At 31.5% G+C, this 18,850-nt stretch overlaps 1 protein-coding gene and 2 long non-coding RNA genes across 4 annotated transcripts in view; 2 read left to right on the top strand and 1 right to left on the bottom strand.

Annotated features, from left to right (window-relative positions):
* The window catches only part of LOC103314170 (BMP and activin membrane-bound inhibitor homolog), a 33,632-nt gene that overhangs the window by 3,277 nt on the left and 11,505 nt on the right, over nucleotides 1–18,850 (bottom strand). Inside the window, exons 2-4 of the mRNA XM_008199335.3 lie at nucleotides 11,100–11,256; nucleotides 2,225–2,352; nucleotides 1,991–2,171 (exon numbers count right to left, since the gene is read on the bottom strand). Coding sequence (XP_008197557.2) covers nucleotides 1,991–2,171; nucleotides 2,225–2,352; nucleotides 11,100–11,256 — 466 coding nt within the window. The remainder of the gene's footprint in view (nucleotides 1–1,990; nucleotides 2,172–2,224; nucleotides 2,353–11,099; nucleotides 11,257–18,850) is intronic.
* Nucleotides 5,043–5,784, top strand: LOC107398634 (uncharacterized). Of its 2 annotated transcripts, XR_010333096.1 has the most exons (3): nucleotides 5,043–5,280; nucleotides 5,331–5,589; nucleotides 5,645–5,784. It is a non-coding gene; the product is annotated as an uncharacterized LOC107398634 (long non-coding RNA). The 2 variants fall into 2 exon arrangements; XR_001575435.2 differs by having other exon boundaries at nucleotides 5,331–5,784.
* On the top strand, nucleotides 15,445–16,825 carry LOC135265489 (uncharacterized). The gene is made up of 2 exons (XR_010333181.1): nucleotides 15,445–15,545; nucleotides 15,606–16,825. It is a non-coding gene; the product is annotated as an uncharacterized LOC135265489 (long non-coding RNA).

The following is an 18,850-nucleotide window of genomic DNA, read 5'->3' as shown; positions in this document are numbered from 1 at the left end:
AAAATTGAAGAAAAATCTAGAGAAGGGTACAGAAACGAGACTAAAGAATATTCTACAAAAATTCTAAACGAAATTATAGAAATGCTTTGGAAAGCTGTAGAGTAAAGTCTAAAAGAGAATTTGGACCATCTAGAAGGAAGTGTTAATAAAATATTTTTGAATAGAATCTAGAAAATAATTGTAAAAAAGCACCTGGAGAAGAATTTATAACAGAATCTAATGATGAATGAATGAATCGGCTTAAGACAAGAATCGGAGAAGAATATTAAGAAAGATCTAAATAAGAGCACAAAAACAATGGTAAAATACCTGGACGAAACTATGAAAGAATTTTTTAGTAGAGTCGACAAAAAATAATTAATCTATAGAAGAACTTGTAAAATATTCTAAAGAAGAGTCAAGATTTTATATCTATAGACGGCTTTACATAAAAATCGAAGGAGAATCTTCAGAAAAATATATAGAAGAGCACAAAAAAAATCTCTTCAATCTGTTTGCTTTTTTACTTTTTTACGTTTCTAAAATTGACGTCATTTAAACGTGGATAATTAATGGTGACTTTTACTAAGCTCGTTGAGAGTATGCACAGTTGGCAACATTGTCAATGAAAGCTTTTTTAGATTAATCATGCGGGATATTACGAACTTTTAAGGCTTGCTAACATATTGTGACTTTAACACTGAATCGTCAGTTAAATAGATAATATGTTTCATTGTTTTTTGCCGATTTTTAAAAAATGAAAGTAAGAAAATTACAATATTTCGGACGACGATCTTTTCATAAATCGACTAAGGCGACTGGACTCGTATTACAACAATACTTAAGATAATAATTAGATGTTGAAAGAACTGTCTAGATGAAATTAGACGCTGTAGAATTTTTATTTGTGGTCCGATTTTAGAAATTAAAAAAATTATTAAATGGCTTTTAACGAAGTATAAGCTGATGATTCTAATTTTTTTAGAAATGTCATAGTATACTTTGGGCTATATTTTATTCAACTTTCTTATTTTAAATTTGAACCATTATATTATAACCATTATATTCTTTTCATAATATGGAAGATATTCCTTTTTTTGGTACAAACATGTGCAATATGTTCTATTTAACAAAGACTTTAATAAAAAAAATATCGAATTTGAAAAAAAAAACTTATCAAAATCAAGTTGTATGGTAACAAATATGTCATTATTGTCAAAAAAAAGAAGCAAATACATACAGAAAATATTGCCAATATTTTTGAAATATAGTTGCAACATATCTATTTAGTGATTAAAATCATTTATTTTAAAAAAAGTTTACTTGTATCAATATTATTTTTAACGTCATTTTTTCACAACTACATTTTATTGCTTTTATTTTTTTTAATAAAAAATCATTACTAAACAATAATTTTTACTAAAGGGATATGTTACACATGCTTATAGCAAAAAAACTAATATATCTTCAAAATTATGAGAAGAAAAATATGGGTCCCACTTTGAAACAGGAAGGTTGCAATTTTTGCAATCGGCACCTAAAAAAAATCTACAGCGACTGCCGTTTTTAAAAAATCATTCTGTATACCGTTTTGTTTTTTGTGGAACATTTCAGTCCAAAAAATATGTAATTCTTTGCTTTCGTTTAAATTTTATTTGAATTCGGTAATTTTTTATCAGACTTGGTACAGTATAAAATAAAAATACGACTTTATTCTTCGATATTGTCAAAATGTCCGATTTTTCTCCTGTGTAAGGCAGTTTTAACAAACAACTGTTTGGCATTTCTCAATACGAAACGTCAGAGCGCTGTTGAGTCTAATTCGAAAAATAAAATGTTGTATTCAACTCGTTTTCCTGTAAATCAGTTCATTTATTTCACCTTGTGGATGATAAACCACTCGTTTTCACTCGTGGTTTGATAATCCACTCGTGAAAAAAAAAGTCCGATTTACACTCAAACTCGTTAAATAAATAACTATTATACGACCTAGAAGGCACTTTCTACATACCCTAATTTTTGTGTGGCGTGATTTTGATTTTCGCTTCGTAAAATCTTAACTGCTAGTGCGATCAAGACGAAGAGAATGACTGCTCCACAAACGGGCACTGCTATAGTGGCTGCTCGGAACCACACTTGGGAGTTTGAGTAGTCTATGGGTTGTTGTAAGTTGCCGATGGTGGCATGGGGTTCTGGAAATTGAAAAATTGTTTAAAAAATTCGGAACGGGTAAAGGTTGGGTTACCTTGTTGGGTGTTGTTGATTATGTCTTTTGTTTGGGGGCTGTCGACGTGGTTGCACATGTCGTGGTGGCAACAGAGAGTGAGTGTCTTTTTCGTGTTGGAAGCGGCAGCACAAATGGCACGATTTTCTCTGAAATAAAAAATACTGGTTATACATAGATGACTCCAAAAAGTATCTGATAAGTTAAAGATTTCCGTTAATTCGATTATAAAAAAGTTGTTCGTTTGGTCTAAAGAACTTTGATAAGATTAAAAAAAGAACTAGGAACTGTATACATACTATATTTTTTGAAAATGTACGAGTACATACAAGCAAATGTAAATTTATGTCTTTGTCTGAAGATATAGTAAACGTCATTTCGAGAAAAAAAAAATAAAAGCAGGAGATTTTTAAAACTGATATTTCTTTTTTCTCCACTGACGAACAAAGATATAGTAGATACAGTAGAACCTCTTTAATCCGACCGAATAGTTAAGTGTAACCTGTTCGGCTCATTAATTTTCGGTGAACGATTTAATTTTTTTTTTCATAAGAGGAAACGGGACAATAATGTGTATTCTTCGACACTGTCAAAATTTACGTTTTCATTCGTGGTTTAATAATGTACTCGTGAAGTAGAGCGTCCGATTTACACTCAAACTCGTTAAATAAATAACATTTTTTAATTATTGTTTTCCCTTAGCAGCCGTATTAATTGTTGCTCGTTTGTTTCCAATGATTTTGAATTTAATTTACTATTGAATTTGCAAGTTAGTTAAATGTTTTGTATATCAGGTAGTGTTTTTTTTTCCACTGGTAATCTCTTTGATGTTGCAACCTTCAAAAAAGCATAAACTCAAGTGCCAAAAACTTTATCTAAAAATTTAACTTTGAAGAGCTGCTCCTCGCGAAAAAAGGGACTAAGAATTTTTGTCGTAGGAACTTTGAACTCACTTTGGTGTATTTTGTCACTACCCAAGAAATTGTCCGACACTTTTGAATCAGCCTGTAAATATGTGAACCTCTTCAGATTGTTTAAGTATTGATTCGTGTAAGAAATCTATTTATTTTTTCTTTTGTTCTTTTTAAAACGATGAATTCTAGAAGTTATTAAAAAATTATAAGAATGAAATTAATTAGTTTGTTAGTTTTCTAACTCATTTGCACACCACTGCTTTCCTACCCTTAGATAAGATGCAGAGTTTTTCAGGTAAGACTCTTCAGATCAAATCAAAAGCTGAAAATGGTTTTGAAATAAACATTTTCTTCGTTTTTGTTTGAATACTTTTTAATATAATTCAATTGCTATTAATTAATATGATAAGCTAGAATTCTTAACAGCTTTTGAGATAGCTAGAATTGGGCTAAATAATAATAATTAGATATTTATTTAAATAAAATTAAACTTATTTAAAAACGACCTCGACATCTTTGCTGAATCACTCTTCACACAATCTCATTCTATTATGTTAAAATTGAGAGCAAAATATAATGAATTAAATGCTATACAACGATTCCAAAATATTTAGAACAAATGTCTTCATGCAACGGCTATTACTGAGGATTTGATGAGTCATCCCGTATTGATTCATTTTAGTTGTAAAAGCTATTTAAACATAATACATGACAAGCTGCATTTCAGTAATACATTAAAAAAAATAGACTAGGTACAGAAAAGTTCTGATGTACAGGATTATTCAGTTATTAACACTGCACTGAATCTTTATTAATACAATAGGTACATCGAATTACAGGATACTAAAGAAAGTAAAAAAAAATACTGCAACATTTTACTATTACATACCTGCATTACTTACAAAACTAACAAATTTCGTTAGATCATTTTATCTGAATGATCCCGCACCTGATTCTTTAATTAAACTTTAATTTTAGCGCGTATTCTGTAACTTTTTTAACAGGCTGTTAGAATTTAACCATGGTTAAAATCGCAAATCCAGGAATTTTATTGGTTATTGCTATCGAAACAAGCTTTAAATTTTAACAGGTTCATAGCAGAATACGCGCTATAAATGCTATAATCATTTAAGTTCTTGAATAAACTGAAATGTGCAAATTCAAAAACTACTTAATAAAACTTACAGACTGAATTTGCTTAAAACGCATTTGTAAACTTTATATCAAAAACACAAAAATGAGCCTGTAATAAAGCCTATAGGTAACTATCATTTAAACATCAATTATTAATAATTTCAGTCAAAAGCTGAAAATATTCTTGAAACAAACATACGCATATTTAGGTGAGATGTCTAGAATTCTAAATTTTCCTTTAAAAATTCAATTACAACAATTCCTAAAGATCAACTTGGAAAACTGATTTTGTTTTTAGGACAAAAACTTATTCTTGAATCACCCTGATCTTGTTTAAATCTGACAATGATTGTAATAAAGTTAAATTAAAATAATTCTTGTTGAACTGAATGATTAACTTCAAATTCAACTTCAAAGCTGTCATAAAAATTTTCTGTACGTTAAATGCAAGGAAAACGGTGGAAATTCGGTAACAGCCAGTTGTAGGTGTTTCAGAAGTGACAAACTGTAACATGAAATATAATTTTTGGTGCTTTCTTTAAATTGTGTCCAAGAACGTTTATAAATATATAAATACATCCTTTTTAGACAAAATCATTAACATTGTAAACGAAAAATAGTTATTTACCTAATGAGTTTGGAAATTGCTTTACAAACAAGTTAGATATATTATATTTTGTACCGAATACCTCAGAAAAAATTAAAAATGTTTTTTTTGAACTATCACTTATCATAAAAAAGTATCCTTTCCATCTCAACGGTTGCGATACCAACCTATTAAATATCCCTACCCATTGTTGGTATCGCTTCCGTTGAGATGGAAACGATACTTTTTTATTATAAGTGACAGTTCATGTCAATTTGATGATTGTTTGACCTGTTACCAACCCATTAGTGAAAACAACTGAATTATCAAAAAAAATATTTTTTTGAGATATTCATTACAAAAAATATTGTACCTAATTTGTTTCGCTGCGCTCGTGCAGCAAACAAAGTGCTCATGAGGGGATATTGCACTTTCCGAACTCGGTAGGTGTAACTATTCATTTGAATTCAGAGTTTATTTCAAACAATTTTAGCAGCAAGTTTTGCAGAGGCATTTTAAACTAAACCGATGGCTATGAAGCGATAAACTTGAAGAATTTTCTGTACACAGGATATGGCCTTTGTTACCAAGAAAAATGAACATACATCGATAATTATTAATTCCTGTAGCTGGACAAACTGGTATAACAGAGTAAAAATTGTCACTATCAGTTACCGACATACTCGTATTCTGCCGTTACTAACAACAGGAAATACTTCCTTTTTGCATTATTTTTTCGCATCCTATCTAAGGCAAGTTGCAGATTTTTTCTAATTAATTTAATTTATTCGAGCAATTTGTTCCTAGTCTGTATCTGCTCAGCATCGCAATAAACTCGCTAGGAAATGGCTTAATTTTGATTTAAAAATCGCTATATTTCCTGTTATGGATCATTATTTCTGTCAAAAATAAGATTTACTATATTACAAAAAAACATAAATGATCAATTATTGCAGTTTTTTTTAAATTTAGTTATGACAAGCGCCCAAAGTGCGGTATTTTTGGTCATACATTATTAACCGTTAAGCGCAAGTGTTCTTTACATGAATTATTATGTTCGATGAACAGACACGAACCCGTCACACGAGAAATCGTGGAATGAAACTGGCCTGTAAAAATCGAATGCACGGTTGTTTTATTTTCTAATAAAAATGGAAAGCTCTCGTCTCGAAGCATTTTACATCTATTTATAAATTATGATGTAATAATTAGTGGTAGAATTATGCAAATGCACTACATTGCAGTACCTGTAATTACGGCCGTACAAAAACATTTCATACAAAACATGACTTATTTTGCAAAATGACTCAGGAAATAACATAATCCCGTTAGCCGAGAACAAGTTTATATTAATAATTCTTATAATAATTGCAGAAACGTGTAAATTGTACATACAAGGAATGTAATAAGGTAGCCTCTTTTTGCAGCAGTATAGGAAGTGGAGTCGGTGTAAAAAGAAGAATGCGTTAAATTGCCGTCATTTTATTAGGTGCTACTGTCCCAGCCAGCGAGTTCTAAAAGTCCTTTAAATAATTCAGAAATAAATATTTTTCAAAAAAGCCGTGTACGCCTACAATTATTTTCAAAATTTTCAAATATGTACAGAATTCAGAAATAATGATATTGATATGAACTTATTTGGTCTATTCTGGTTACTTTTTGAAATAATTTGATTTTTTTTGACGAAATCACGCTTAGTATTTTATGTAATACACAAAAACTCCGGAGGACTATAACTTAGGAGACGAAACTAGACTTAAAATTGTAGGATTTTCTGAACCCATAAAATAGTATGGAGTCATAACGTTTTGGCGCCAAATCGTTTTAAATTAAATTTTAAATGCAATAAATTCACTGATTACTTAGAAAAAAATGCAGAAATCTTGAACTTTGTACTCTTATCAAACTGAGAAAAACTTACGACTAAAATTTCCATATGACACATGAGAAAATACAGTGTGAGTTATTTCTGATTTTTTATAAATATGCAACCAATAATATTGAAATAATACTGATTCCAGCTGACCAGATCGGTAATCGTTAAAAAAATTAAAATTGAACCACGATTACATTGTTCTGAGCAGAGTCAAGTTTGTCTTAACAATTTTGCTAAAATTTCATTATGGATTATTCTTATTGAAAAAATAAAAAACCAGTGTTGAACTGTTGATCCAAGTGGTAAGTGCAATTAGTATTTTTGGTTGCATCTTAGGACATGTCAGAAGTAACCCGCTATTATTTGAAATTTGCGCTTCGTCCCCCACTTTTCAAGATGCTACGAAAGGGTTAAAAATATAAGAAAAATTTTAGGAAAAAATTTGTAGAGAATTATATCTCCTTTAAAAAAGTAAGGACACCATATATCTATCGCCAACGTTTTAGGCCTCAAAGACGGTGAAGCCACAGATTCGTTTTATTTTACCGGTGGTCAAGTAACGAAAAGTTAATTTATACGTAAACTGTGGAAGACAGAATTATGATTTTGTGGAATTTTTTTATAGGAAATTTAATTCTCTACATCTTTATTCCTTACACTTTTTTTGTATCTTCAATCGTATTCCCAGTGTTATGATAAATATGCGACAGTGCGCAAAGAATTATCGTGTAAGGAAAAAGTTGTTGAGAATTAAATTTTCTAAATATTTCTATCTTCAGCGGTTTGGTTATAAATTATTAAATTAACTTTCCAATACTTGACCACTGGCAAAATGAAGCACATGAATGGTTGAACTTAGGGATACGATCTCGCAGATTTTTTGTAGGAAATTTAATTCTCTATAACTTTCTTTCTAATATTTTTCTTACATCTGTATTGCAGCGTTTTTAAAAATATGGGGCAGTTTGAATTTTTTTTAAACATACAGGCTATTCTGTCCAAACCCCAAATTAGAAGTATTGAATGTTCTAATAAAGATATTTATCTGAAAGTTGGTACCCGGTCGGTTATACCGGAAGTCGCTATTAATTTTCTTATTTTGAATGGAAAGCTATATTTTTCACTCCCTTTTTCTGATTAGTTAAGTTATTTTAAGGGAGTTTTTATCCGCTTTCCCTATACCTACATTTAACCGTTTTTGAGATATTTAGTATTTTTTGAAAATTTTTGGAGTTGCACCTGTCACTTAAAAAGTCGGTAACTCGCTTAGTCTTATAGATTTCGAAATCAAATTTAGAGAATTAAGAAAGAAGGCATATATCTGTTCTTCAGTTTAATGAAAATTGAAAATGAAGTTAATAAATCCAAAAATTTTAAGGTTAATTTGGACCATTTCAAGTACCCATAAGCCCATTTTCAAATAAGATGTCCCAATTTTTATTTTACTAGATGGAGGAGAATTTTATTCTGCATCCATTTGTAGTAGTATTCCCTATTCTTATCTGTGATAATTTTTAGGTTATGTTGGTTTTTTGTCAGGAAATTTCTTACTAACCACAGCAATTTTTGCATAGTTTGTTATAAAAATATTTCTGATTAAACCTAAACAATAAACTCTGTTCAAAATTATGTTATACATCCCCTAATAACAAAATAAATTCATAATGTTGGTTTAAAAAACTTTAATTTCTCAAATTTTTTCATTGGTTTCCATGACAGAGTATGAGAATAGATCTATGGCTAACGAATTTCTTAATTCCAACAAAAAGTAATTGTAACTTGAAAACTATTAAACACAGGTATAGGGAATGTTAATACAGATCGATGCAGAATTAAATTAAATTAAATAATAAAGTTGTTGGAATTAGTACTTTTTAAATTAACAGAATTTTATAACGATTGTTCAACGATAAAAATGTGAGGTCTTTTTTGTGTCCTGTCCGTCATCAACTTGTGTTTATTTTTTTCTGCTCGTATTCAAATTTTAAAAATGTGGCTTTAATTCTAGGTTGCATTCAAAAATGCAATAAAATATAAGGCGTTTCATTTTAACAACCCCCTGTATGTTGTACAGTTAGCAAAAAGCCTGAGATGGCAACTGTCACTCGCCATCGCATCAAAACACGGAACAGACTGCGATGCACCAAATAAATTCCTCGAGGAAATTGCGAGATTGAAGGCAAAGTACGGTTATATTTAGCCATAAGGTCAACCAACACGCTCGTGCAGAGAGAAAGAGCGGCCAGTCTTCAGAAGTAGCGTAAAATATTCGGAGAATCCAAGTTGCAAAAATGCAACAACACTCTGTGAATTTATTTAAAATGAGCCGTCCGGTTGCGTAACGCGAAGAAAATCTGTACAAATCGTGTCCCAGTTTGCGACAGGTTCTGCACCTGTACCATTATTGCGAACCAAACAAAAACTTTAGAATGTTGGACAGTTATCACGCTGAAACTTTGCCTCGCGAGATTTAATCGAAGTTGATTTAAGGCGCCGACAAAAACTCGGATTAAATTCCATTGTATAACAGCGCGGTCATTATTTTTCTAATTAAGTCATGATGCCTTGCTTTGGCAAAGGTAGGTAATTATTCTTCCTGAGAAACGTAACGAAAATGATCTTAATACAACAATTACAACAATTACAAGAATTTAGTATATGACTCTGCAGACAGTGAAATGACTGGGAGGAGAGATTTATTCCTAATATAGAAAAAAAAACTATTTGTCTCATGTGATAAAAAGGGAAAAGGGCTGTAAATTCGAAAAAAATAATTATAAATTAATAATAAGGAAGATGAAAATTTTATTTCTTACTAAGATATTATAGTCAATTTTTGACTTCGTTAAAAAAATAAAAAAGTGTCTCATAATAGGAATCTTTACCCTAGTTTGTCACTTATAAATTATAAACGAACTAAATCCAGCGTAACAGATCAAAATAAAGTCATTTTTGACTTTCACTGACAATATTTCGCTCTATTAGAAAAATCTTCCACAAAATAAATCACTTTATAGCTAAAACAAACGCTATTTCACAAGTAAAAAAGTAAAAACAAAAATAATGCATTAATTTTTTTGTTTTAACTTGAAATTCGTCGAGAATTGTAGGTTCCAGGGTCAAAAACGTATTGAGACGCAGGAAAAAGATAAAAATAATATCTAATTCAATCTAATTTGCACCCGAAAAGGCAAACTAATGTAATTTCTCGGAAAATTATTGAAATTTGTTTGGAAATAATCACGTTTCTGAAAAACGAAGTTTTTTAATAAAATTATACTTAAGCGCTCAAAAAATGCAAAAATTGATCAACTTTTCAACTACTTGTGACAATTTTAGCTAACATTTTTTCTAACTAACACATGATAAAATTTTGTGAAATAATTGCATTTCTGAAAAACAAGGTAAAACGTCTGAAAAAAGGGAAAAAATAACTTTTCGACTTGAAAACTTTGATTCCATTTCGCCTAAGCGCTAAAAAATACAATTTTTAATATAAGTCGATGACTTTTCAAAGTATTTTTGATTAAATTTGGCGAAATGGTTGCGTTTCTGATTTCTGCATAAAGGCTAAAACGCGAAAAAAAAATAGCTAATATAATTTACAACAAGTGTTCAATAATTGTTCTGGTTAGATCGTCCACGTGTGGCAATTGTCACAAAAAACGTATGTCTCGGTTAACATTACAAAACAATGACAGATGACAGCTGTCAAAGCTGTCAGTGTCAGGCCAAAAATTCACACGTTCATCTGAGCTTGCAGAGTAAATTCTTGAACGTCTGCATACAATTATCATGAGATTCAATGTGATTTTTATTAAAAACTCCTAAATGCAAAAATAAGACAACATTTAAACAGTTGACAGAAAACCAAATGAACTTATCACGCAACCTACGTTCATGCTAGAAAAGAAAACCACAGCAAACCACGCCCAGAACAATTATTGAACACTTTCACACTACTTTCAATAAAAGATCTAGTCATTAATAACTATTGTACAATTTTATTAATCTTATTTAAAAAAATATTCGGTAAAATGCGGCGTTGGCGATTTTATAGTTTGGAACAGCTAATAATTTTGATTTCTCGTTGTCTCGTTTGAGAAAAACAAAAAAGACAAATATAACACCATTTTCGACCGAATTTGACGAATTTTTTGGGCAAGAGTCCGTATACTTAATACTGTAAGTAGTAACGTTAGGTTTCAAAAGTAGGCCTAAAGGGTGGTAAAGTGTAAATTGCCCCCCATCAATGCAGCCCTACACTATCCTACTAAGTGGTGAGCGCAAAAAACTACTTTTTTAAACTTCTCCTCGTGCCATAAAACTAGACTTTATGAAACTTGTTTTTGAATATATTTTAATGGGTGTTCATTAAACACTTACTCGCTGAGAAATTCCAGGCACCCATGACGTCCGCGATAGTCTTTGGAATGATGCCCCGCATGGTCCAGAAAACTGGAAAAACAGCCGCCCTCGCTGGATAGGCACATATAACCAGTGCTGACGCACTGCGGGAGGTTGCAGAAACACCGCACATAATCTGCAAATAAAATAACTACACATTACTATGGTAAAATGTAATCTCGTTCTCTATATTCTCCATGGGGGAGGGCATAAGTGTTCCCCTCGCGACCATCATCAACCATAACATTATAATAATGCAATAAATTGCTAATTTTACAGTGACGGTGAAGTTGAAAAGGCTAGTTTATATTTTAATTGCATACGTCGGAGTGAAGCAGTGACATCGCTTAATAATTTCTAAAAATAGTGTTTTATTTCAAAACTTGTTTTAATGCATCCGGCTAAAATTGACAAAATTTATTAAAGGTTTTTTCATGTCGGAGGAGCTCAAGTTGCAGCAGTTTGATATATTTTCTATTTGAAATAATTTATGGTGAAAGCATTCAATAAAATGGTAGCACTTTAAATAGCTGAAGTGAAAAATGACAAGTGTGTGTCGGGTGATGGCATTTTCGAGTTCTGTTAAAGCGAAAAATGGAGAATTTCTAATTATATAATCGAAGGATTCAGTGCATTCACTCCCAAGAACATTAATCTAGAAAAGTCTAGTTAATTTAGAAAAAAATGAAAATGTAGGAAAGTTCAAGTGAAGATGAAAAATACTGATTTGTATCACAGTCTGGTCAAAATTGCAGTTTTTTGTCTAATATTGGACGTTAAACGCAAACGTTCGTTATAAGCGTTCGTTATATGTTCGCTTTAACTGAACTAATTTGTTGGTATAATACAGGGTGATTCTTTTAGAAATTTTTAAACCTGCAACGCACTTACGTTTATGGAAGTTTAAACAAAACCCAAATCCACCAACTTTGAAATTTTTATTAACCACACATTTTTATTACATTTTTGAATTCACCTTTTCAAACTGAGTAAAATTTATCCAAGTTATTGGTACTTACCTGTCATACTTTTTGACATGTGTCAAATTTTTGATTACCATTACCGAGGTTTATTTAAAATATCACAGCTCTTGGGCCCTTTGCGTTAAGGAAATATTTTTTTTTGCATTTTACTCATATCTCTTACAATTTTTGAAATAATCAAAAAACGAATTTTACTTTGTAATATTCATCGTTAATCAAGTAGTCCTTGCAAAAAAATGATGGACAAATTGAACACAACTGTATCCTATTTATCGAAAGTTTATTGATTAAAAACGGAAATAATGAGCTAAAATCCGTTTGTTGCGATTATTGACATACTGCAAAAACTATGACAGATAATTACTAACAACTAGAGTAACATTTTTTACTCAGTATGAAAATATTAATTCAAAGATTGCTATTATGTTTAGCTATTTTGGAAATCATTTATATGAACTCAGAATGTTCAATTTGGAGCCTTAGCTATACAGGGTGATACAAAAGTGTCGGACAAACGCTCGTGTGGTAACAAAAAACATTCAGTTAAACACAAAAATGAAGTCAGACTATTTTCAAGCACCTTTTTTATATGTTTCTCAATTTGTTTTCCTTAGCAACGATATCGATTGTTTCTTTTTTGTTTCCTAAAATGTCGAATTTAATTTATAGTCCAATTTACAAGTTTTGTTAATTATTTTTCACTGCAATAGACATTGTTGATTTTTTTCAACAGATAATTGTTTCATGTTGCAAAAGTTGTCGTTTCCGCTAACTAAACTCAAAAAATATGATCTGAAGCATCAAAAAATTAATTTAAAAACCTAACTTAGAAAAGCTATATTGAAAAAAGGTTAAAACAATTTTTTGTCATAGGAACTTTTATTTCAGTTTGACGTTCTTTATCAGCACCCGAGAGATTGTACGGAACTTTTGAATCAGCCTTTATTAGAAGTTAAAAAGTTTCTAATGTAGGACTTAAAAAAATCAACCTGTATACTTTCAATTTTAACATTATACAGGTTGTCTCAAAATTGACGCCCGTGCATTGCGAATTTGATTCAGGGGGCTAATATAAATCGAAAGTTAAGAATAAAAAAATCCAATTGTCCTTCGTTATCGAGTTATTGATAAAAATATAAATAATAAGCTTTATGCTGAGTTTCCAATTATTTGCGCAACATTATTCATTAGTTGATGTTAGCGATGTTAAAATTCTTTGAATCGCTTTTTCTACTATTAATTTCCTTCGGTTCTGTATGTTTAAAATGATACGATACTACTGGATTACTGCATTCAAGAGTCGATATGTTAAAAGCTCGGTTAAAGTTAGATTTGTGTATGGTGGTAATGCCACTGCTGAAGCTAGGGCATTTGCGGAAAAGTTTTCAAATCGCATTGTAGCATATTTTGTGACAACAAATATGGTAAATTCGCTTTTAATAAAGTTTGTCTAAATTTTTTATTTTAGTTTTTTATCAATAACTCCAACGAACTAACGAAGTCCAATCGGACAATTTTTCGCTCTTAACTTTCGATTTGCTTTAGTCTCCTGAACCGAATCCTAAAAGCAGTGACGTCAAATTTGAGACACCCTGTATTTGAGCATTCGTTATAAGCGAGTTCCACTGTATTTCCCAACATTCCAGTAAAAATGAAATCAATGTGTCTCTAATCGTATTCGCAGCGTTCTGAAAAAACGGAACGTAGTGCAAATTTTAAATTTTACAAATTTTTTCCCCACAATTAATGAAGTGAAAACAATTTTGTGCCGAGTTTTCTCAACTACGCCACTGGCGCGTCTTAAAATTCCGAAACAATCCCATCAGCCAATGCTCCGATCATAATAAAACAACTCGATTTAATTCATTATTATTCAGCCTCAGCCATTTGAGCACATGTCGGGCCACCGATGTATTTCTCATTGCAAACAACTAAGACGCGAATAAAAAAATCGTCTCCAAATCCAAAAAAGTGGACAATTAATTTCATCATCAAAGCTTGTCCGACTGTTCAATAATTCATTAGTTGCGATGTTAGGGTGAACAAACTCGATGTACCTGTTCTACCCTCATTTTTTCGTTCGCACTATTTGAATTTATTGCATGGCATGGGATGGTCTTGGGCCTACCCTAGTTGTACCATCAGCTCCGGCGCCATGTAACCATTATGTGCAATCAAAGTTGGTCGTCTGCTGTACAATTACTTTACCTGCACGCAAAGTCATCGAAGCAGGTCTATAATTTACGATTGTTAAATTGCGTCCGGTGTGTCCTTCCTCTTTACACGAATTTAACTGCTGGGACGAACGGGAAGCGCGCATTCCTCTGATTTATTCGACGATTTATTAGCTGCATTAAGAGGAATTCTGTTATTTTTACAGACGCTTGCTTAATTCAAGGCTGGCCGACATTCTTCTCAATTTCCACATTTTTCGTAATGGTTCAAGTTTTGAAACGATTTGGCTGAGATTTCGAATATCTACAGCGGAAAACGCTTTTCTATTACGTATTTGTCCGGGTTATAAAGCGTGGAAAGGCGATTAACTTGTGATAAAAGTGAGGGGTCTACTAATCCATCTTCATTTGCTGACTAGCAATCGCTATCTGTCTTCTATGAAAAAAGTCTTTAAAAAATAACACGTTGATGACTTGAACGGATCAAACCTTGTCATTTATTATTATTTCTACGTAAGTGTGACCGATTTTGAAACGCTATCCCTTTGCAAAATTTCACTCCGACGGCCAGTAACTACTGCTTGTAGGTTTCAGAAATCTAAAATACTCAGAGTATGCCAGCGAGTTTATAAAGTTAAAAAATAAATAATGATGTACGAGTAGTAGTACTATCAAAGGAGAATATTTTTATTGCTTACAGATTAGGATTCTAAAATTTATAAAAGCTTTGGGACAAATTAATTGAACAAAGTAATTCTATAAAGACGTATTGTTTGTTATGACTAATGACCATTCCCAAAGCTTTTATGAATTTCAGAATCCTAACATGTAAGCAAAAATATTCCCCTTTGACAGAAATACACTATTTTTTAGTGCCCCTTAAAAAAAACTTTTTTAACATTTTTTATATATTTTTTATTTTACATTTTTAAGTCTACTTATTCTAATCGTCTTATTCTCTGAGTTGCAGATTAACTGTGCATTGTAACACCATCATTATTTTGCTGATTTGGGCACTTGTTTAGCGGTATGTGGTAGAAAACAACTGTTAGCATTTGACAGCACATTCTAACCTCTATTTTGTGTCTGTCATCCAAGATAACGACATAATTAACGACATTTCTTTTCATTGTAACAAAACGTAATGAAAATGATTAGGTATTAATATATTTCTATAAATGAGTGAAAAGTGCGCTTTTTACACACATACCGTGACGTCCTAAGACCAACATCCAATACACTAACAGTGTATGTTGGTATAAGATGCGGTATGCACAAATCGAACATCCCTAAAACTTAACCTAATTAACCCCATTTAACCCCTTTAGGTGGTAACTAATTATATAGAATTGCATTGACACGCAGATTACGTAAGTAAAATTTCAATTCATTCGACAACAGGAAGTACAGGAACCCTCTTAAAGTCACGGAAAATATGAAACAGACATACAGACAACACAGCAACTTTAAAGTTACTAAGAAATAGGGTGTTCCACTTAACTCTTTCAAGCTTTTCAATTTTTAAAAAACTTCTTAATTTTCTTACGTTTCTAACTGTAATATGCTAAAGAATTTAATTTTGAACTTTTCCAATTAAAGTGGTGAAAATCCTAACTTTTCTAGTTTAGTTTTTAAAAAACATGTGTTCGTCAAAATGTCAAATTATTTCAAAAATTAAGCAGAGTCGACCATTAAAAGATTGTAGCTTATTTCTCAAACACCCTACACAGGGAGTCTCAAAATTAGCCAATTCCGAGTTCAGAACATCGTAAAGAATCACTTTAGAAGTCCAAATATAGAAAAAAAAAAGGATTCGGGGATTTCGTTTTTTCGAAAAGATTCAGGTTTATTGTTATTTATGGTGTAGGTGACTGTGGAGAATAATAATGTAAAACAATTTCGCAAAAAATTGCATTATTTTGGATGAAAAAATTTTAAATTTTGTAATTTTCCGTTTCATTTTTAAGAAAAATTTACAAAAATTTAGAATTTCTTACTCTTAAATTAAGCTAATTTTTCGAGGATATGTTTTACATTATTATCTTCCACAATCATCTACAGTTCTACAACATACAGAACAATTATTACTGAAATTTTTGGCTTGTATTTGTAGAAAATAAATCAAAATGCACCTGAAGTGAAGCTTCAAACCAATATATCTTTGTGGGGAAGCCCCGAATTTTTATTTAGTTTCTATTAGCTGTTTCAAAACTATAAAGACGCCAACGTCGCATTTTACCTAATATTTTTTTTAAATAAGATTGATAAAATTGTAAGATAGTTTTGAAACAGCTAATACATTTAGACTACTGAAGTGATTCTCGACAACGCTCTGAACTTGGAATTCGCCAATTTTGAAAATAATTTTAGGTGTTGCAAGGATGTAGCTTAGGTAAAAATGGACTTTTCCAACGTGCTGGGACTGCAAGCTAAGTCTGCTAAACGCATTTTTACTGTAGTCTCATAAAAATTATTAAATACTCATACTTTGTGTCTATTTTTTTAGAATTCCTTATGATAGGTAATATTAAATTTTAACATTAAGGTATGCCTTTGTTTTGCATCTTTTCAGTTCAACTTTTTAGAACTCTTATTAATTCGCCAGGTTTCTTCAAAACAAGCTGAAAAATCACCGCGTTTCAAGCCCAGATCGAAGTATTTTTTATTTTAATTAATTAAATTTGCAATTCAGATACTTTGAAAAATTCAGTCATTTTTAGGAATCGGAATTATATAAAATTACGTATCAAATTCGGTGCTGAACATTTTTTCATGAAAAAGAGTTAGAATTGCTCTGTTTTCAGGATTAATGCAGATTGTTAACGAGTGTATTTGAGTCATAAAGACAAGAATCCAATGTTTTCGTTATTACCAAAAACAGAATCCTTACTCTTTTAAATAAAGTGGTCTCCAGACCCCCCTTGGGGCACGCCAATGGCTTTGACCGTGTTTACTTAGCGTCGGGTTTTGAGGCGGGTGGCTTCCCTATAATTTCGCAGGCATACCTGAACAAAGGTATAGCGTCCCAGCTATGCTATTATTTACCTGAACGTAAAAGCATGTTTCGACCGGTCTCCCTTAGGTTACTCGTTAAACATAATTAAAGTACAATATAATTAGTTAATAATAATCCGGTCTCTTTCGCTTAGATTGTTATAGTGCGCTGCTATCTGTAATTTCTCTCGGCGTTTTTTCCAAAGACTCGAATTAAACGAAATTAGGTTGGTGGGAATCGGAGATTGACCATTGGCAATTTATTTGGCGAATTTTCGAGTTATTTAAACTATGTCAGCACCAATTTGGTGAGACAAAAGGAACGAGACGGTGGAGACGGACCAGATCGAAGGTATGCATCGATGGAGAGACCCAAGATAAGCAAAAACCACTGTTATCTCCAACAAGGTAAAGCACTTAGACAGGTAACTCAAATAATGGACGCTTTTTAAGAATGAAGAACCGTAGATAATGATATAAAGACAAATAATTTATGGCTGTTGTAAAGCAGCGGTACGTGGCTTTTATGAAGTCACTGCGAAAAGTGGTTTTTCAATGCTTGACTCTACAAAAGCTCCAAATTAATTGCGTCGGCCCGGACGAAAAAATCTACCAATGCAATTACCTCACCGTTAATGAGGCCATTATTGTAATTAAGCAACATCGAGATACGTCAATGGAATATAAATACCAATAACACGACTCTATTTAAAAATGACACAAATTAATTAGCGATGCATTCCTTACGAAATGTTGGGAAAGCAACCGTAAGTCAGGTCTAGCATTTCTTTAATTTTAGCATAAGAACGAGCCTGACCAGATTCCTGCTCCGAGCAGGTTTTTCTATAACTGAACAAATTACAATTACTCCAATGGGAGAGATATTCAAATAATTTTCATTTTATTAGCTCGTACGCACCACGTGACTCACTCGCATTCTGTTTATTCGCTTTTTCATTTATTATGTATGCGATTTCATGTGCGCCATAAAATGTAATGTATCAATTTGTTTCCAAGATTGGTTCGTGAAGGCCAATGACAGTCAAGAAGCTTATCAATATTTTATTAAAGTGAAAATGAACACGCTCTGAATTATATTCTTGAATTAAATTCAATATCTTACACGACATTTATAGCCACAACATAATTATGACACTAGAGAACAAAGGACTGGAATGTCAGAGGGTATCACTATCAACAGTAAATAACAATAATTAATTAACATTGGCCTGAGATTAAACTATAAAATGGAAAAGTAAACAAAGTGCTACTTATTTATTAAGCCCGGCCTTAACTGCAGAAAACAAACACTTACTCATTGCAATAAAATCTTCTTTTATCGGTTGACCGATATTTTTAATTATCAGAAAAAAATTAATTCATGTTCACATACTTTGCAACCACACAAGCAATGCCAAAAGTATGTTTTAAAAAAGTTTAAAAAAACAGTCTAGCACTTTTCAAAAACTGTGGACAGTTTAATGTAACTTATTAAGTAGTGTAAAACGTGAAAAAAAAAAGAACAAAATTAACCAATCAACGATAAAACCAAATGTATACTATTTTGAATAAGAATCTT

The sequence above is a fragment of the Tribolium castaneum genome, chromosome 2, assembly GCF_031307605.1.
Source record: "Tribolium castaneum strain GA2 chromosome 2, icTriCast1.1, whole genome shotgun sequence".
In the NCBI taxonomy this organism is placed as follows: domain Eukaryota; kingdom Metazoa; phylum Arthropoda; class Insecta; order Coleoptera; family Tenebrionidae; genus Tribolium; species Tribolium castaneum.
Note: the sequence above shows the minus strand (reverse complement) of the source record. Positions and strands in the feature narration are given on the sequence as shown.